Source organism: Eretmochelys imbricata, chromosome 5, assembly GCF_965152235.1.
Source record: "Eretmochelys imbricata isolate rEreImb1 chromosome 5, rEreImb1.hap1, whole genome shotgun sequence".
Classification (NCBI taxonomy): domain Eukaryota; kingdom Metazoa; phylum Chordata; order Testudines; family Cheloniidae; genus Eretmochelys; species Eretmochelys imbricata.
The window spans coordinates 69,788,421-69,810,253 of record NC_135576.1 but is presented as its reverse complement, the minus strand read 5'-3'; the positions used below and the strand labels follow the sequence as shown (position 1 = coordinate 69,810,253).

At 39.7% G+C, this 21,833-nt stretch overlaps 1 protein-coding gene across 1 annotated transcript in view; it reads right to left on the bottom strand.

The window, feature by feature from the left end:
- The window catches only part of MAN2A1 (mannosidase alpha class 2A member 1), a 210,686-nt gene that overhangs the window by 28,497 nt on the left and 160,356 nt on the right, over positions 1–21,833 (bottom strand). The window contains exons 14-19 of the mRNA XM_077817304.1: positions 19,808–20,044; positions 19,563–19,685; positions 11,268–11,382; positions 5,818–5,951; positions 3,760–3,901; positions 1,982–2,115 (exon numbers count right to left, since the gene is read on the bottom strand). Of these exons, the coding sequence (XP_077673430.1) occupies positions 1,982–2,115; positions 3,760–3,901; positions 5,818–5,951; positions 11,268–11,382; positions 19,563–19,685; positions 19,808–20,044 (885 nt within the window). The remainder of the gene's footprint in view (positions 1–1,981; positions 2,116–3,759; positions 3,902–5,817; positions 5,952–11,267; positions 11,383–19,562; positions 19,686–19,807; positions 20,045–21,833) is intronic.

The window sequence follows — 21,833 nt, the reverse complement described above, 5'->3', positions numbered from 1 at the left end:
CGCAGAGGCAATCATCACACAAAGATTTCCAGCACAAGGAGTGCAGTGTCATGCATGCAATAAAAGAAATTAAGTAGGTTACTCTCAACACAAATTGCAAGGAAATATAAAATATATTCAAGCAAAATATATTAATAAACATATAGCTGGAAGACAAAGCCCTGTGATAAAGTTCTTTTTTGGTTCTCAATAAATTTGCAAAGCAATTTCCCACAAAAAGATTGATGTGTGGCATGAGAAAAATTAAAAATTTAAAATTAACTTTTGAAGAATGTGGTGAGATGTTTAATGGACTGGGATGCATTAAGTATGTGACATCACACAGAGAGATCCCCGAAATACTTTCCAGCTTCCTAAGTTACATCTTTAATGCACTTACCATCAACTTACCTTTTTGATTATATCTATTGATATAATTCTACATTTGTAGATCTGTGATTTACGTTTATACAAATGTAATTCTACATTTTTATTTTATCTATAGATATAAGCTCAAGAATCTCCTTTCTTATGTAACGGTGCTAGCAGACAATCAATAGGTGATAGCCTTTTTATTTGGAAGCAGATTAACAGGTAACACCGAATATTTGAGCGACTGATGTGAATGTCACAATGTCATCGGGAAACAGTCCAGGTAAGGCGAATACATACACTTCGATACATTTATGAAACATTTTACAAGCGGGTGAATGTGTTACAGCCTGAGGATGAGATTTTCAAAGCAGTAAAGGTGATTTACACGTCTTCCTTTGAAACTGGAAGATGTGTGGCTAAGTCCCCTGCAGTGCTCTGAAAATCTCAACCCTAGTTTTCACTTTTGTTTTTGTGAAGTCAAAATGAGGTTTCTCCAGCTTACCTGTGAAAACTGATTACAAACATATAGTATTTGAAATGTGGCTGGATTCAAGTTATGGGAATCTTACTTTTTGCACTACCGATCTTTAGTTTTAAAAGCCTTAGTGTTGCATTTAATTTAAATATGTCGAGTGTTTGTGCAAAAAGTCTCAACTTTTATGTTACAGACTTAAGAAGATCACCTATTTAGCTTATCAGAGAAGCTGAAGAGGTGACTACATCACAGTCCATAAGTACCTATGCGAGGAGAAGATTTCTGATGGTAGATGCCTCTCTAAACTATCTGACAAAGAGATAAGATTCGATGGCTGGACGTTGGAGCTAGAAAATTAACAATGGAAATAAGGCACAATTTTATTTTTTTAACACTGAAGTTAATACTTGGAACAACTTACCAAGGGATGCAAGCGATTCTCCACTCTCTGAAGTCTTTAAATCAAAAACAGATATCTTTCTAAAATATATGTTCCTGCTCAACAAGATGTGATGGGCTTAATGCAGGAATTATGGAGTAAAATTTTATGGCCTGTTATATAAAGGAGGATGTCGACTAGAGGATCACAATAGCTTTTGGCATTAAAAAAAAATAATCTATGAATCAAATGAACACTGGAATTTAACTTTAAGTGGTATATTGTAAGTATCCTCATCACTGCAGTGGTTGCTATCACCCATATAAAAAAAATTAATTCCAGCTCCTTTGTATATTACAAGTTCATACACAATTCCTCATCTTTATAAACTGCCTTCTGATTTTAAATCCACTCAGTTTTGTAGCTTCTCTCATCAGTTTCTACTTTTGCAATATGATACTCCTTCCCAAACCTTTTTCCCCGCAGTGATGGAAAAACAAAGGAGAGAAGAGAAAAAAAAACCCAGAGGGAATAAGAGGGGACATACAAGGGTAAATATTTGTAAAAGGAAGAGTGAATCAAACTGACCAAAACTATTATTGCATACAACATTCTCATATCTTCCTGGCTTACATAAAGAGAGACAATTTAGATAGGTCAGATACCTACACATCAGGTACTTTTGCTTAAATATATCTGTACAGAAGTATCAAATATTTGTATCTTCGGTTTTATTGAAAATACAGCAGACAAACCCATGTAATTATTCCTACCTCATCTACTCCATTTCTTCTCTCCAGCAGAAGTCGGAACAGATTAGCTGTGATCTTGTTATCTTGGAGACCCTGTCCAAGGCCACGGTTGTCATCCTGCATAAGTCGACGGTCCATGATGACTTCTAACTGTCCTGAAAAATAAATATTGAGGTTATGTTGATGATAGTAGTTTGTGCTGCTTTTATTAACCACATGAACTGCAAACAGCAATGGTAAAAATAATCCAGACAATATTTCTTACAGTTGGAGAGTTTGAGATATCTATGGTACTGGGAGGGTTGAATAAGCATTTTCATATTGCCCTGGCTTTGGTTGCTTATAATATTTTCAAATTTTTACCTATCAGGCTAAAATTTTCAAGCACTGGTCTCTGGATAAGACTGTTTTTCCCCCCAAATTTAGACAAAAGTTTGTAAGATGTTTGAGCTGCAGGAGAATGAAAAATACTTTCCCTATTATAAAAGAAATTCCAGAAATTTCTATTTGAACAGCTCTAGCCCTACAACAAGGGTACGTGAAAGCTGAAATTTTAAAGGAAAAGAGGTTACTTACGAGTAACTCTTGTTCTTCAAGAGTTGCCTCTGTGCATTTACACTTATGAGATATGTCTCTGGAAACAGGCTGCTAAACTGACTTGAAAAGCTTGTGCCCAGGGGTTGCATGAGAGATCTCATGTGAGCGTGATGTCATTGGCCTATTCCCTTTAACGTAGTGCACCTCCAATATTTCTTCTTTCTAACCACAAATGTTACACAGAACTTTGATGTAGAGAAGATGGGCAGATAAACTCTATGAAACTAACACCAAAAGGGAATATTAGATTGTCTAGCCTGACCTGTATATTTCACCCCATAGCCCTACATTAAGCCCAAATACTTTATTTAGACTAAAGCTTTTCAGTCCTCAGGAGATTAAGCTATTTTGTGTCACACTGAGAAAGCAGACAGAGCACTAGATAACTATCAATAAAGGAAAAAAAGAAAAAGAAAAAAGATAGTACATAAAGATCTACTGAGATTGCACCTAGAGTACTGTACACACATCTTTCAGCACCACTTCATATGCTTCAACAGTAGTTATTCATGAACGCTTTTTATGCATAAAAGTAAACAATAAAAACTAGTTTTATGAACTGGGTTGGTAGATAGGAAACTTCTATTCACCTTCTCTTACAATGCAAGAATAAGGGAATTTTTCAATGAAATCAAAAGGTAGAAAATTCAAAACTGATTAAAGAACATACTTTTTCACACAACACAAAATTAGATGGTGTAACTCACTACAATAAGGTATCACTGAAGCCAGAAGCTTAGCAGGATTCAAAAAACACACTTTTAGAAATTAAACAAGACTATCCAGAATTATAAAAGTAAACATTAAAAAACAAAACAAAACAAGAGCAATGGATTAGACATAATCCCATCTCCTTAAGGACATAAAACAACCTCTAACTAATGGGAGTTAGGAAGAAACTTTCCCTGGGAGTAAATCTCATATCTGCCTACTGCATGGCTTCCTCTTAGCAACTAGTGCTCGTCACCGTTGGAGATAGGATACTAGAGTAGCGGGACATCAGTATTCTGATTCAGAATGATCACTCCCATGCTCCTAATATATTCCTCACAAACTATCATGTTTTAGATGCTTCCTTTTTCTTTACATTCTCAAGGAAGAGATATGACAGAGCATAGTAATCTGTGAAACAACCCTCTGAATACTTGACATGATTTAATATGTAGGTCAGACTTTGAAAACCTTTCCCATACTGTACTTACCACTTTTCAAGCTTGTAACACCTAGAGACTGAGCAGAATGTAGAGTCAAACGAATGGCATCATCCTGGATATAAGTCATTGTAGTCACTGGATAGATATTTGCTTGAAGAGGCAATTTGTTCATTGTCACTCTGGGCTGAATCTACAATATCAAAATTAACGTCAGTATATTCCATTGATATTTAAATATGTAAAAAAAAGCAAAATATCTTTCTAGGCATTTATCTTATATGCTTTGGGATCAACAACTGATAGACACCAAAGCAAGTCCCTCCACCATATCATTCAGCTTTTCAGGGACTTATGGCCAACATTACTTCAGAAGTGGTGTAACTTACACATACTTGTAGTTCAAAGTAGTTTTCAAAAAAATGAAAGGTTCTTCAAGGGAATTTGCATAAAGAATTGTAATGGCTCTTAGGATAAGGAGCAGTATTTTTGAGAGATTTTTTTTTCTTCTTCTTTAGAAAGTAGATTGTGAATTAGCTCAAAGTAGTGTAAGTTATTCCTAGGATTTCTAGCACGGATATAATTAATAGAAATCTACAGACATTTCTTGCCATCTGTATAGATAAATGTATAGTACTATTAAATATTCTTTACTACTTTAAAACTTCACTTTATTATTTTTTATTTAAGAGCAGTACTACTTTGAAATAATTAAATAAAATGGCAATTTCTTACTCAACAGATCTGGGTCCCTATGTACTCAGAATTATACCTGCTGAGAATAGTGAAACTAAAGTTTTTACTTCTGCAAACACCACAGAGCCAACACAGCTAAGAAAAATGACGTGAATTCTTTTGCATCAGGTGCATCACCAATACTATGGCTTACTGTGTTCCAATCAATTATTGTATAATTTATATGCATCACAGTAGCTGCTAGAGGTCCCAGATAAGATCAGGGCCTGCTAGGCACAGTGCAAACATGTAGTAAGATTCATGCTCCAAATATCTTAAAAATCTAAATAGACAAGACAGAAAAGGAAAGGAATACAACATATCAATAGTGTGTCTGACGGTCTGTTAGTGACCTTTTAGTTCAATTTATTTTTATGCTTTAACCCTGAGAACGAAAACAAAGATTTTTCAGGTCAATACAATGTGGACTGAGAAAAATTTGTGGTTGCCAGAAATATTCTTGACACAACTGATGTAGCTTTGAAGTCCATTTTAAGCGTGGCTTCTACTTTCCTGTTTGCAGGGGTTTGGTCCTTTGCTGGGGTTAGTTGGTTGTTTTGCTTTTTGAAAAGAAGGCACCTTCCTCAGGAAACATCATGCCCTTTGCCATGGATGCTACCACTTTATCAATGATGGGGAGAATGAAAAAGGAATGTTTGGGTTCTTAGATTCTGCAGAATTTCATGGCCTCCTGACAGAGCAGATGCCAAATTACAAACCCTTAGAAGTTATTTAAATCTTAAAATTTCCTTGAAATGGAACAGACATTTCTCTTTGAAAGTCTCTCCAGTAATTGTAACATGCTAACTTCCACAATGACGAACATCTACTTTAGTACCTTATGTAGACTGAAGTTTGAGACAAAAATCTATGTCATCTACATATTCTGCAGCACACAGAATGCTGATGGCACTCAAAAACAATGAAAAATGAAATACTTAATTTTTAAGCATATCTCCTCCTCCTTCAATATTCATGCACAGGAGATTATTTTTTAAGAAGTCTACAGCACCATACAAAATTAAAATAATAATAATAATAGTCTATAAACAAAGGATATATTAGTACCATCATATTGTTATAACTAAACACAGTTTTTGTATATAAGATAGGCTGATTTGTCATAACAGACATAAAATAAACATTCTTGAATCTTGGAAAAGCTATTCATAGCATTTAAGTGCATCTAAGTCATGTAAAAAAAATAGTATATATTTAAACTAATGCCCACTTTCAAAATAATTAACATTCTCATACTAAACTATTATTTGCTTGAGTAAATAAGACAAAAAAACCAATTAAAATCAAGTATTAAGCCATGATGATTCTAAATTGCCATAGTTACTATATTCAGAATTAACAGATGGTAATTACCTGATATCCATTAAGGTCAGTGTAAAACCTGTTTTGGCTGTTTATGTCAGATGAAATTCTCATTGCAATCTCACGATTGTATTCTCCTCTAATGTCCACAATATTGGACAGCTCAAGAGACTCGCCTTCCAACCCTAAATTTAAAAGTACATTTACAATTTCTGATTATTAAAAAATAAAAACCAAGTTCTATAGAGCTCGCCCCATAGCATAATAATGTTCCAATTTCCCTCAATCAATTTTCCTTTCACACTAATGTCTACCCTGATAGAGAGGAGTAAGCTTTGAACCCAGAGCATGTATCACTATTATAGAATTGCATAGCAGAGACTCTCTATACCATTGCTACCTACCAGATTAGCCATATAATTTTGAAAGCTTCATTAATGTGGAGTAGAAAAACTATGTGGATTATTAATATCTGCAGATTACTAATAGCCCAAACCAGTATAGAAGTCAGCACACCTCCTGCAGGCAATGGAGTGTGCAACGTTATTGTTGGGCCCTGCCCCTGAGCACTAGCTAATGCTCTGGAACAGGGCCGGGCCATTTATTGTCTGGAGTTGATGCTGCTCCTCCACCTTAAATTGTTAGTGCCTGCTACTGCTGCTCCTTTTGGGTGTATGTGTGCTGTTGCTAGTCTCCTACCACTCCTATGGCAACTCTGTTACAATCACAGGAGTGAAGAGAAAGTACAGAACCATTTTAATACGAGTAAATAGGGCTTCCAAGGGCAGAGAATTTGAAGACTTTGTTTTGATGTGACTGGGAACACAAAGTATGTCTTTTGGGCGATGGAGGGGGGAGGGATGAGGGCCAGATTTTAGAAGTTAATTAGGTACATATAACGACCTATGAGGAGTTTCAAAATGGAGCTTACAGGTTAATTTTTTATATGATAGTATACCACATCTCGGCCAAAACAAGAAAAGAAAATTATGAAATGTTTGTTTGCAAGCTATAAGCTTCAGACTTAAATTCTGCAGTAAGATTGTGTACAGCCTTGATCTCATCAAAGCATCAAGAAAATCCTCAACTTAATTTTGAATGGATTACCTCTACCCTGGTTGACCATCTTGTCATGCTTTGGCTTTCTAATGTAATTTAATATGTTTTCCAACATATTTCAACAACTAGTAGAAGAGGAAAACAGGGTATACAATCTTTGAACAACTCCAAAATTTAGAATAACTTGTGGAAAAAACATTACAGCTGGTTCACCTACAAGATTTAGTGAGTCAGCAGCGCAGGGGACAAAAGATGCATACTGACTTATCTGCTGAATTTGATTCTGAACACCTTTGTATGCTGGAGCCATGTTAGCTCCTTGTCATAGTTTTGTCCCCTCCAATTAGCCATATCTAAACAGTCTTTTTTCAGCATCTCTAAACCTGGCATATCCTTCCCTGTTTTGGTGTGAATATCAATGAAATCTACAAAGCAGTCATCAACCTTTTCTCCATCTTTTGATACTTCAGTATACCTTAGCACCTGAGACATTTGTTCCATTTGGAAGAGTTTGGAATGCAAATACAATGGAGAAGTATTTAAACTGTACTGAATCTGTCCAAAAAAAGGTCTACCGTGCTTTTTATAGTACTGCCCTTAATAGCTTCTATACGATCTCACAACATGCTACCATGCTCTGCAAGCAATTCAAATAATCACCAAAAATTACCATTATGACAACTTTCTAATTTCTCATCTGAACCCCTCAAAACTAAATCTCTCACCTAAGCTCCGCAAAATATTGTATCGTGATGGCAGATTTGCATATCTTCGTCAATTGTGCAACCCTTTACCAACCATGGTACAATTTCCATCTAGCGAGCGATTGCCTCCACCTGTTCTTTGAACATTCACATAGGCATAATCCATTGCTAAAGTGGAAAAAATTTGTAAACCCAGTTTTACAAGTTCACAAAGGAAGATGAGGAGTTTGGCTGGAAAAGCAAACAAATGAAACAGTACAAGAAGGCAAGAGTCAAACTGCATATCAACCAAAATCACTGGTGCAACTTCCCATTAGAAATTTTGACAAGGAACCACAATTTTAATACTTGCCTTTATTTGAATTCACTAAGCAAACAGGCTCGTTCTAATTTAACTCTGGGACCATTTTCTACCAAAAAATGGTAAACAGAATCTGTCACTTTTGTGGCCAAGCAGCCAGATCTCGCTTGAAGTCAAAATTCTGCCCCATGCTTCCAATAAAAAAACTGCTTTCAGAGTCCACGTCCATAACAGTTGTGCTAGTAACCAATGGGCAACATTCTGCTGAAAATCAGATTTTGGGACCCAACAATTCGATGTCAAGTTTTGTGCTGGAATCAGATACTCCAGAATGGAACACGCCTGACAAACCCAAATCAACGTCCTCACTAGCTAAGGAAGGGTAAGAAATGCAAGTAACAGAACTGTCTGCAGACTGTTTACCAGCAATATGGTCAAATATTTCAAGATATTTTGTAGACCACTCACACTTTTCTGATCATCTTTTTCATGGGCCTGCTACAGCTTGCATTTTTGAGCACCACTCTTGCACTTGTAGGTATTCATGGCGGAAATCACAGCTGACCATAAGAATTCACCCACCATGCTCTTTATGAATGAATTGCTATGTTTGGAATGACTGCGCTAGAAAGTCTAACTAAACTTAGGGAAATCAGGTAAGAGACCATAATATCTTTGTGAAACTCAGAGCTGTATCAGGTAAAACTAATGAAAAAGGAGCTCAGGAATGCAGATAAGTTTAATTTAGGTCTAGTGACGGGAACAGTTACAGAGCAGGGTAGGGCCCCAAAACGGAAGAAAAGAGCAAAAGGTTAAAGAAAGGGGAGCAAGGCCCGGTTTCACTTAAACCATTTGAACTGCCCTTTACATGGCCATTTGGAGCAGGTGGTCCCGAGCTCTATTCCTACTTATAAACCATGAGGTTCACACAGTTTAAAATTTTTATAGTGGATATAGTTCATCATTTGTATTCCCAAATCACAACTAATTAACAAGTTTCAGATCCAACTTGAGTGGCAAGTAATGATGGGGACAGGTCAGGTGTACAGACCAATCTGGACTACTTGGTAAGATGCCATTGTGTGTTTTAACAAAGCCAATTGTGAGGTCATACATAAAAAACAAAGAATGTAGGTCACGCACTTACAATATGCATGCCTGAATCCTGGAATTCAGTGACATTGAAAAGAATTTAAGGTCATGGTAGGTAACCAGTTGAACATGAGCTTCCTGTGCAATACTGTACAGGGTGGATGCAATCCATGGATGCAAAATTGAGGAGGAGTAGAGAACTGGTATACCTCTAATACTGCACTAGTGAAACTATCATGGAATATGTGTCCCCACTTAAAAAAGGATAGGGGAAAAACTGGAAAGGGATCAGAGAAGATCCAAGAATGATTCAAGGTTTTGAAAGCACATAGTGAGAGACTAAAGCTATGTAGTTTATCCCAGAGAAGATTTAGAGCTGCCTTGATCAGAGTCTGCAAGTACTTACATAGGTGGGACCGAGTATGTCCCTGTATCCACAACCTACACTGTATTGTAATAAATCTTTGTAACAAAGTATGCCTTGGAAACTCATTTTTCTGATCAGTATTGTCCTAGCAAAATATGTATGGCAACATTGTATGTAAAGTTATAAGATTTTCCTATATGATGTTATTAACACATGTTCCAAACTCCACGGCACTGCCCAAACAGAAGTAAGCAAACAGATCTCTCCTAGACAAAGGAATGTGTGTGTGCCTTTATTTGCATTTAAGCAGTAAACAGAATCATCAAGTAGGGAGGGAAACAAAGAAAGCTCAAACAATTGAGAAAAAGCCAGCAAGAACATCCTTCCATATTGACTCTGTCTCCTCGTTCCCAGCTGGAAATGTTTTTCAAAAGGGGGACTGAAACTATAAAAAGGAGGAACACACACCCCAACGCACCTCTCACTCTCCCTGCCCATCACATCCACTGCGCCTGAACTGACAAAGGAAGCATTAGTTGGACTCTGGGGGAGGGGTCCTGACTCTACTGAGTTTGGTCAGTAAGACTGCTGAAAGCACGTGGTGAGAAGCTTTGCTTGAATCTGATTAGTTTAAGTTAGGCATTAGTAAAAGTTTTATCCTTATTTTCCTTGTAACCATTTCTGACTTTTATATTTCATTACTTGTACTCACTTAAAATTTCTCTCTCTTTGTAGTTAATAAACTTGTTTTATTGTGTTATCTAATCCAGGGTGTTTAAACAGAAGTGTCAGAAGAACTATCTGAGATAATAAAATGGCATATTCCCTTTAAGGAATAATGAACCTAAAATATTTTGTACTGTCCAAGAAAGTATAGGACATACATTTCTGAAGGAAAATCTAAGACTAGGGGTGTGTTGGGGTCACCCTGCAGTATAACCCAGGCTGGTGAGAGCCAGAGTGTAACCCAAGTGTGGCAGGCAGGCTGCAGTTACACACAGACTTTGCATGCTGGAAGGCTGTTTGTGAGTGGCCCAGGTGGAAGATATTTCAGCAAGGCATTGTAAGACATCTGAGGTTGCAGGGCAGGGTGACAGCTGCTCAGTAGTCTGGATTGTATCCTGGTATATCACAATACAGAAGAGATTTCTGACAGCAGATGGTTTGTTTAATCTAGCAGAAAAAGGCCTACTGAGATCCAATGACTGGAAGCTGAAACTAGACAAATTCGTATTAGAAATAAAATACAGATTTTTAACAGTGACGGTAATAAAACCTTTGGAACAATTTATATAGGGATGTAGTGGATTCTCCATCATTTGAAGCCTTTAAAACAGGAGTAGGGTCTCAAAATATTACAATTCTCCCTCCCTCATTTTAGCGATCGTTACTAACGATTTATTATTTCTACAGTATAGTAGCCAAAGGCCCCATTCAGGATTGCGTACCCATTAAATGCTGCATACAGCTGAGATGGATATAGGGAGACACAAAGGAGCCATTTACACTTCTCATTCCTGGGGCTGGTTTTACAATGCCTTGGTCCTCAGCACAGGTGCAGCCTCAAGGCCACTCTAATCTACAACAGCTGCACAGTGCCAGAGCAACAGAAATCCCCAGCCACACCACTGCTACATCCGTTAACCCAGGAATGCCACCTGTACTGGGTGTTGAGTGGTGTAGGAACCACTGTGGCAGCCCTACACCATAAGAGGATTTCCCAATGTTGAGGGAGTCGTCCACCAGGAAAATCTGTTGCATTTAAGTCTGCCTTTAGTTGAGTGACTGCTGCAAGACTCAAGAATAAAGCATTTGTCCTTAAACTTAGTGAATGCTGCAATCAGAAGGCAATTCCTAAACGAGCACTGTACTAATCATAAGTTATGTAAGCACTGGAAAGCCTACGTAAGGCCAAAACTAAACAAAATTATCAAGAAAATACAAAGACATATATAACTGCAGTTTTAAAACCTCTTACCCTGAACTTTGTAGAGTCGCACTGTGTGTGTCAGATGATGGAAAAAACAAGTAACTTCTGAGAAAATCTTTCCATGAGTAACTCTTATGGTAGGTGGATCCGTGAAAACATAAGGCTGCAAAAACAAAGTTAAAACAATGGCATGAAAACTGTTTGCAGCATAAAAAAATCCGGTAATAGCTCATCTTAAGTGATCACTCTCCTTACAATGTGTAAGATAACAACTATTTTTTCATGTTCTGTGTGTATATAAATCTCCTCACTGTATTTTCCACTGAATGCATCCGATGAAGTGAGCTGTAGCTCACGAAAGCTTATGCTCAAATAAATTGGTTAGTCTCTAGGGTGTCACTAGTACTCCTTTTCTTTCTGCGAATACAGACTAACACGGCTGCTACTCTGAAACCTGTCATTATGCAAGGCACTGCATTTAGCTGTATGGAGTGGAAATCTATCAACTTCATGAGAAAACTCGTACAGATACAGACAGACATCTTCCTTTCCAAATGCAAACAGATGGACATCATACCAAAAGGACTGAAGGTAAAAAATCCATTACAATCTACATACCATACAGACTATGCTGACAGCTTGTGCCACACGCTCTCAAAGAAACTGCGGAACCACCTGATCAACATCCTCTACGAGCAAACAGGGAAAGATTAAGAATGAGCTCTCAAAACTGGATACTCTCATAAAAAACCAACCTTCCACACAAACTTCCTCGTGGCTGGACTTTACAAAAACTAGACAAGCCATTTACAATACACACTTTGCTTCTCTACAAAAGAAAAAGGACACTAAACTATCTAAACTACTACATGCCACAAGAGGCCACAGTAATGGTTCCCTTAACCCACCCAGCAATATTGTCAATCTATCCAACTATACTCTTAGCCCAGCAGAAGAATCTGTCCTATCTCGGGGCCTCTCCTTCTGCCCCTCCACCCACAAGAACATGATACAGTTCTGTGGTGACCTAGAATCCTATTTTTGACGTCTCCGACTCAAGGAATATTTCCAACACACCTCTGAACAACATACTAATCCACAGAGACCTTCCTACCAACACTACAAAAAGAAGGATTCTAGGTGGACTCCTCCTGAGGGTCAAAACAACAGACTGGACTTCTACATAGAGTGCTTCCAACATGCCCGCGCTGAAATTGTGGAAAAGCAGCATCACTTGCCTCATAACCTCAGCTGTGCAGAGCACAATGCCATCCACAGCCTCAGAAACAACTCTGACATTATAATCAAAAAGGCTGACAAAGGAGGTGCTGTCATCATCATGAATAGGTCAGAATATGAACAAGAGGCTGCTAAGCAGCTCTCCAACACCACTTTCTACAAGCCATTACCCTCTGATCCCACTGAGGGTTACCAAAAGAAACTACAGCATTTGCTCAAGAAACTCCCTGAAAAAGCACAAGAACAAATCCGCACACACACACCCCTGGAACCCCGACCTGGGGCATTCTATCTGCTACCCAAGATCCATAAATCTGGAAATCCTGGACGCCCCATCATCTTAGGCATTGGCACCCTGACAGTAGGATTGTCTGGCTATGTAGACTCTCTCCTCAGGCCCTACGCTACCAGCACTCCCAGCTATCTTTGAGACACCACTGACTTCCTGAGGAAACTACAATCCATCGGTGACCTTCCCGAAAACACCATTCTGGCCACTATGGATGTAGAAGCCCTCTACACCAACATTCCACACAAAGATGGACTACAAGCCGTCAAGAACAATATCCCCGATAATGTCACAGCAAACCTGGTGGCTGAAATTTGTGACTTTGTCCTCACCCATAACTATTTTACATTTGGGGACAATGTATACCTTCAAATCAGCAGCACTGCTATGGGTACCCGCATGGCCCCACAGTATGCCAACATTTTTATGGCTGACTTAGAACAACGCTTCCTCAGTTCTTGTTCCCTAATGCCCCTACTCTACTTGCGCTACACTGATGACATCTTCATCATCTGGACCCATGGAAAAGAAGCCCTTGAGGAATTCCACCATGATTTCAACTATTTCCATCCCACCATCAACCTCAGCCTGATCCAGTCCACACAAGAGATCCACTTCCTGGACACTACGGTGCTAATAAGCGATGGTCACATACACACCACCCTATACCGGAAACCTACTGACCGCTATTCCTACCTACATGCCTCCAGCTTTCACCCTGACCACACCACACGATCCATTGTCTACAGCCAAGCTCTACACTACATCCGCATTTGCTCCAACCCCTCAGGCAGAGAAACACCTACAAGATCTCTATCAAGCATTCTTACAAATAAAATACCCCCTGCTGAAGTGAAGAAACAAACTGACAGAGCCAGAAGAGTACCCAGAAGTCACCTACTACAGGACAGGCCTAACAAAGAAAATAACAGAACGCCACTAGCCATCACCTTCAGCCCCCAACTAAAACCTCTCCAACGCATCATCAAGGATCTACAACCTATCCTAAAGGACGACCCATCACTCTCACAAATCTTGGGAGACAGGCCAGTCCTTGCCTACAGACAGCCCCCCAACTTGAAGCAAATACTCACCAGCAACCACATATCACACAACAGAACCACTAACCCAGGAACCTACCCTTGCAACAAAGCCCGTTGCCAACTGCGTCCACATATCTATTCAGGGGACACCATCATAGGGCCTAATCACATCAGCCACACTATCAGAGGCTTGTTCACCTGCACATCTACCAATGTGATATATGCTATCATGTGCCAGCAATGCCCCTCTGCCATGTACACTGGTCAAACTGGACAGTCTCTATGTAAAAGAATAAATGGACACAAGTCAGATGTCAAGAAGTATAACGTTCATAAACCAGTCAGAGAACATTTCAATCTCTCTGGTCACTCGATTACAGACCTAAAGGTTGCAATATTACAACAAAAAGATTTCAAAAACAGACTCCAACGAGAGACTGCTGAATTGGAATTAATTTGCAAACTGGATAAAATTAACTTAGGCTTGAATAGAGACTGGGAGTGGATGTGTCATTACACAAAGTAAAACTATTTCCCCATGTTTATCTCCCCCTCCCCCCCCCCCAGCCCACTGTTCTTCAGATGTTCTTGTCAACTGCTGGCAATGGCCCACCTTGATTATCACTACAAAAGGTTTTCTCCCCACTCCCCCACCCTCCTGCTGGTAATAACTTATCTTAAGTGATCACTCTCCTTACAATGTGTATGATAACACCCATTTTTTCATGTTCTGTGTGTATATAAATCTCCTCACTGTATTTTCCACTGAATGCATCCGATGAAGTGAGCTGTAGCTCACAAAAGCTTATGCTCAAATAAATTGGTTAGTCTCTAAGGTGCCACTAGTACTCCTTTTCTTTTCGCGAATACAGACTAACACGGCTGCTACTCTGAAGCACAACATATCAGTTATTAAAACAGGTTTAAGTCCCAATTTAAAACCCCCTCCAAAAATAACTTTTCATCTATAGTAGATGAGTGTAGGTCTGGTAATCTGAACACAAGACTGGGATCTGGGAATATATAATCCCTACTTTTACATTGACTTTCTTTGTGGTCTTGGGAAATTTTCTTAACCCTACTCTGTCTTAAAATGAGGATAATCTTCATTACATACCTCACGGGTATGTTGTGAGAATTACTGATTTAATATTTGTGAAGCATTTTGGAGATGAGAGTAACGTAAGTGTTAAGTAACATATTACTATGATTACATATATATTAGGTTCAATATTAGGGAAGTGGCAGCCAGCAAATTCCTCGGTCCATGCCACTTCCCACAGCCCCCATTAGCCTGGAATGGCGGACCACGGCCAGTGGGAGCTGCGATTGGCTGAACCTGCGGATACTGCAGGTAAACAAACTGGCCCACCAGCGGATTTCCCTGATTGGCCTCGTGCCAAAGACTGCCGATCCCTGCACAACAAACTTAGCTGAACCATTAACTGCACTCCTGACAAAGCTTTAGTACTAGCTCAGCTTTGCCCCATCCCAGGAGGACCACTAGGTCCAGGAGCTGAAGCTGTCTCAGGAGCACAATTGCCTTTCAACCTGCCAACTCCTAGCCCTGGTTTGCTGATCTAGAGTGGGTTTGTGAGACTGGGACTACTGGTAGGAAGGCTGAGGATAGGAGCCAAATTCCTCCTTCTGACTGCCCAGTTAATACTCTCTGAGTTGTTTGAGCGGGTCAGCAGAGGAGGAGCTCCTGTGCATGAAAGGCTATTAGTAGTAGCAGATCTCAAACTCATTGATCTCCAGCAATGACTCCAACCAATGAATCATCTGTACTTTTCTGACTAAGATTTTCTATGCTGGGTGCTCAAGGAATTTGTCCAAGAAAAAAGGATGACTGTCTCTTGAGACAGATTCAGGGACAACTCCTCTCTCCCTCCTCTTGGAAGTAGAAAATGGGGGAAACTTGTCCCTGAGGCTGTCACAGGAGCTGGTTTTCAGCCCCACTTCTCAGACAACTTTTCCCCATCTCTTGATTGCCATGAGGGAAAGTAAGTCTGATGAGCCAAAGGACTACTTTTTGAAGTTGAAACAGACCACATTTTATATTGAGAACTCAGAGTAGAGTTAGATGGCACAAAGACTTTTTTGGTGTGTCTTTTTGCCATCCAACTTTGCTAGGAGCTCTTGCAACCAAATAATATAATCTGTTTCAACTTCAAAAAGTAGTCCTCTGGCTCATCAGATTGATACTTCCCCTCGTAGCTATCACAGGAATAGAGCAGTTCAAAATGAGCAGTTCATCAGCTTTGTCAGGACATTAACATCCCATACCACAAAGGGCTTTCTTAATGGTGCACAAATTGGATGACAAGTTGCTGAAAAGACACTGGTCTACCTTCAATCAGTTCACAATAAACCACGAGTACTGCCAAATGTATCTGGATGCTGTTACTCTAAATTAGACCCAGGCAGGTGAAGAGGATAGTTAAGTAGTTTGTGTATGAGGCAAGTAATGGGGTCCATGGGGTTTGTTTGCACTGCACTAAAAGATTTTTCCACTTGGACTTGTATGTCTTTCTGCTAAATGTGCTTTTAGCACCTCAGAAGTCAAGAAACACCCACTCAAATACACCATGCACATGGATCTCTATGTCAGAAGGCAAGCTCTTTGGGAGAAGATTCCCATATTGTGACGAAGCAGATATTGTGGTTCTGACTGATGATCTAAGACCAGACTCAACAACATTAATCATACTGGCTATGGCCATTTGCAACAAAGTAAAGAACCACACTTGTCTAGAGCAATAAGAGCTACTATCTTCAAACCATTGTCTCTTCTGAAATTTGGCAGTACATTTACAACAACAGAGTTTAGTATAAAGCCATGTAACAGCCTCTTTACAGAGTGTCATGTTAACTATGATCTTTTTGGTACCATGATGAGAAGCAGAGATTTTTGTTCGGGTGATTTATGACAAGATCCACTGATGGCGTCTTGTAGTAGAGGAAAATCTGATCTGCCAGTTTGTAATTCAGAGACCATTTGTGAAAATCTGTTTCAGCTCAGCCCTATCTGTGATTGTGTTCCCCACCCCACCCCCGTCAGACACAAGGTGACAAGGCTCATCTTGTAGGACACACAATATTCCCACACCTGCACTGTTTCTCAAAATAGGGAGCACAACCTGGTGTCTCCCTCCATGTTTATGTAAAAAACGGTTACCTAGCTGTCCATTTTAAAGAGGACAATTTTTTAGGATACTGAGTCTCTTAAGGTCCTTCGTACATACAACACTGAGGTAAAAATGCTATTACTATTGAGACCAAGGTCTTTTGATAGAACAGAAAGCAGACCAACAGGCTTCCAAACTTGGGGCAAAGATTCTTTCATTGTCTCACCTGAAAATGTTGCCCAAACCTGAAGCCAGGCCAGGTCTACACTCTCACAGACTTTAAGCATCCAGGGTGGAGGCCTTTTTCCATAGTTCCACCTGACCTATGGCTCACAGTTCACAATGTGAAGTGTAGCAGTCATGAACTGGTAAACTTTTTGCTCAATTCATTATCAGCACCACCGCTTTATTTCTGGGAAGGCAGTACCATAATTGTGTTTAACCTTCCCTCTAGTTATGGCTCTGTCTCCACCTACCCCCAAGCTCCCATAGGGAGCTGAGACACCATACATCCTTGGGGAGAATATATTTTTTCCTCACTGTCTTGAAGGTTGGGATAGCAATGTGAGGTTTTTGCCACACTTTTTTCAGCAGCTGGTTCACAGTGCAAGGTTGTGGCATCTCTACCTGATAAGGGTTCCTGACCCAGGTTAATAACTATTGTAGCTCCTGTAAAGTCCTGTACTAATTGTCTTTCAAAATCAGGAGTTCTTGGAAAGAAATATCTGGCATCAGAAGAGTTCCCTGTCAAAGAATGAAATTAAATTGGTTTGGCATGACTTGTTCTTGACAAATCCATGCTGGCTATTACTTTTGACTCTATTATCCTCTAGGTGCTAACAAGCTTATTGTTCAATAATTTGCTCCAGTATCTTTTCAGGTATTGAAGTTAGGCTGATTGGTCTAAAATTCTCTAGGGCCTCTTTGCTCCCCCTTTTAAAGAGAGGTAGTATGCTTGCCCTTCTCCAGTCCTCTGGAACCTCACCCTTCCTCCAGGAATTCTGAAAGATAATTGCTAACTGTTCCGAGATTGCTTCAGCTAGTTCCATAAGTACCCTAGGATAAATTTCATCAGGCCCTGCCTGTATTCCCAACTTGAATACATCTAGCTTATCTAAATATTCTTTAACTGGTTCTTTCCCTATGTTGGGTTGCATTCCTACCCCCGTTGTTAATATTGATTGTGTTAAAATATTGGGTCACAATTTACCTTTTTCGAGAAGACTGAAGCAAAATAGTCATTAAACTCCTCAGCCCCCTTTTTTGTCATATGTTATTAGCTCTCCTTCCCTGTTAAGTGGAGGGCCTCCATTTTCCTTTATCTTTCTCTTGCTCCTAATATATTTTTAAAAACCTCTTCTTATTACCTCCTTTGCTCAGTATAACTCATTTTTGTGCCTTAGCTTTCTGATTTTGTCCCTACATGCTTGTGCTACTCTTTTGTACTCATCCTCAGCAATCTGTCCATATTTCCACTGGGGCTCTTAAGAATACTGAGATGTGTAATTATGTCAACCTGACTGATAAATTGTTTAGAGTTCATTGATGGCTTTACCAGGAGCCCTGTGTACGAGGCAGCATGTTGGTTCAGTTCCCCAGGAAACTGACTATGACTCAGTCACAGTCTGCCTTTCAGTTCCTCCGTCCTTTCTTCTGTAGTGGAAATGGAGGGGAGGGTGGGATATATCCTGTGTGAGCCCTATATACCCCCAAAGCTAAGGTGGTGGGAAGCAGCAAGACTACAAAAGTTGCTCCACCCACAGTATGGCTGGCCAGTACAAGGGACTATAAACATGTTATATGCCCTTTCTTCCTTGTGCGAACACACAGGAAGGGCTTCAATCTGACCCTACATCAGCCATTAAAGTTCCTCTGAGGGAAAACTGGGACTGGAAGAATGAAGAGGAATATTAAGGTGCATGCTATCATTTACCTTTATAAAACTGTTTCACTAATATGAATATACATGGTAACAAGTACAGATACACTGCATGTTTCTGAATTTCCAAGGAAGTTGAAACTAAACACAAGTTAACTGAAAAGAGTATGTGATTTTTAAAAATAATTGCTGAACAAAAATAATGCCTGTTTGTAGTAGATGATGGCTAAATTAGACAGCCACTTGCTCTTCTTTTTATGTTTATCATCATCATTTATGCTGCAGTAGCGCTGAACATCTCTATGAAAGTTGGGCTGCATCATGCTAGGCACTGTATAAACACATCATAACAACAGCCAATCCCACAAAGAGCTTACAGTCTTAAAAAAGTTTAGCATATTCACTCTATTATTCCATGTATAAATTTAGTATATGCAAACTCAGACTAAAGGGCGAAAAGAGAAATAGGGAGAAAGAAAAGCTGGAAAAAATGAATGAATATCTGCAATACACTTTTAACGTAAGACACGAAAATGAGGTCTTGGCCACTTGTGGTCATTGAAAATCTCATGGCACTTTCTGCCAGGCTTGTCAGTGTCCCCTGTTAAAATTCCAACATGCATAATTTGAACACAGTGCTGCACAACAGATGTAGCTATATTTCAATGGTGGGTCAACCACTGCTTCTAGACGTAGTTTGCAAAGTGTTCTGGGATCTTTCAGGATGGAAAGCCTTTATTACAAATATAATATGAGTACTATTACCTTGGCCTCTCCATCTGGTAAGAAGAGATAAGCCCCGCTCTTATCTCTGTTACTTGTAGTTCCATACCATGCAAACTCCACCTTTATTTGATGATTTTTGCCATCTTCTTTTGTGTTAATTTTCTAAAGATAAATAATCACAATTTGAGAGGGTGACACATTCAGTTTTTACGCATCAGAATCTTTTATGCATCAATATTCTTATGAATAAGAAATACAATATTTCATATTGTGAGCCAACATACCTTCAGAAGCCCTGAGATCCCAGAAAACCATAGTTTCATATAGGAGTTCTCTAAGGTAATATCATCCGCAGAATTTTGCATCTCCTTGATCTTGAAAACCTCATCTGGGTTCACCTGCACATTATTTCCTCCACTAGTATATATATTATAATCAGCCAAGACCATTTCTGAACTCAGAACCTCCAAAAGCTGATAAACTCCCAGACCCAAAGGCGGTAGGTGCACCATGAAAGAGATCTGTTGGAGCAAGAAGAAAACATATTAAAAATGTACTGTTATCATTAAAATAAATTTCTGAACATACTGCACCAAATCCATGCCTGCTGAATTTCTATTCATCTCAATAGTTACACAGCATTGATTTTTGCCCAATTTCCAAGAATGCAAATTAATATTAGATTATTAATAAGAATATTTCAAATTATTAAGTCAAATGTTCTAATATTTCATCACAAATAAAAACGTTGCTGCTATTCATCTGATTAGCAATATTTCAGAAGGGCATGATCATTGTTTACAAAGATGAACAACAGTTAAAATTTTTAGTCTATTGCTATAAAGAAATATGATCTGTAATCTTGAGTTGAGCATATTGCCACACATTAAGGAGATGAGCATAAAATTGGTGCCACAGGTCAGAAATATTCTAGAAAGCGGAGAATGTTGGAGCACAACATTAACATATCATTATGGATCTGAACAGGAGGATATAATGGAATGTGGCCCAAACTGCCATTGATTCTTTGCTGCTTACTTAGGCCTTGTCTACACTATGAAATTAGGTTGAATTTATAGAAGTCGGTTTTGTAGAAAGCATTTTTATACAGTCAATTGTGTGTGTCCCCACACAAATGCTCTAAGTGCATGTAGTCGGCGGAGTGTGTCCACAGTACCGAGGCAACCATCAACTTCCAGAGTGTTAACACTGTGGGTAGCTATCCCACAGTTCCTGCAGTCTCCGCCGCCCATTTGAATTCTGGGTAGAAATCCCAGTGCCTGATGGGGCTAAAACACTGTTGCGGGTGGTTCTGGGTACATATCGTCAGGTCCCCGTTCCTTCCCTCCCTCCCTCTGTGAAAGCAAGGGCAGACAATCGTTTTGCGCCTTTTTTCTTGAGTTACCTGTGCAGACCATACCACGGCAAGCATGGAGCCCGCTCAGCTAACCGTCACCGTATGTCTCCTGGGTGCTGGCAGACACAGTACTGCATTGTTACACAGCAACAGTTTACTGCCTTTTGGCAGCAGACAGTGCAGTATGACTGGTAGCAGTCATCGACGTAGTCCAGGGTGCTCTTTTAACCAACCTCGATGAGGTCAGGGGTGCCTGGGCAAACATGGGAGTGACTCAGCCAGGTCATTTCCCTTTTAAGTTTCGTCTCATGGAGATTCAGTCCTACCGGCAGTGCACTGTCTTTTAATCTGCAGCCAGCAGAAGACAATGGCCAGCAGTCATACTGCACCGTCTTCTGCCGAGCACACAGGTGATGACGATGGCTAGCGGTTGTACTGCACAGTCTGCTGCCAGCAAGATGTATAAAGATAGATGAAGTAGATCAAAACAAGAAATAGATCAGATTTGTTTTGTATTCATTTTTTCCTCTCTCCCTCCGTGAAATCAACGGCCTGCTAAACCCAGTTTTAGTTCTATCCTTGAGGGGGCCATTCTGTTTCTCGCAAACCCACCCCCTTTGTTGATTTTAATTCTCTGTAAGCCAACCCTGTAAGCCATGTTGTCAGTCGCCCCTCTGTCCGCCAGAGCAACGGCAAACAATTGTTTCGCGCCCTTTTCCCTGGATTGCCCGAGAAGGAGCAGACGCCACAGTACAGCAAGCATGGAGCCCGTTCAGCTCACCACAGCAGTTATGACCATTGTAAAGACCTCGTGCATTATCGTGCAGTGTATGTAGAACCAGCACCTGAAAAACAAGGCAAGGAGGAGACGGCCACAGTGATGAGGACATGAACACACTTTTCTCTAAAACCGCATTCCCCTGCAATTTGGAGATCATGGTGTTAATGGGGCA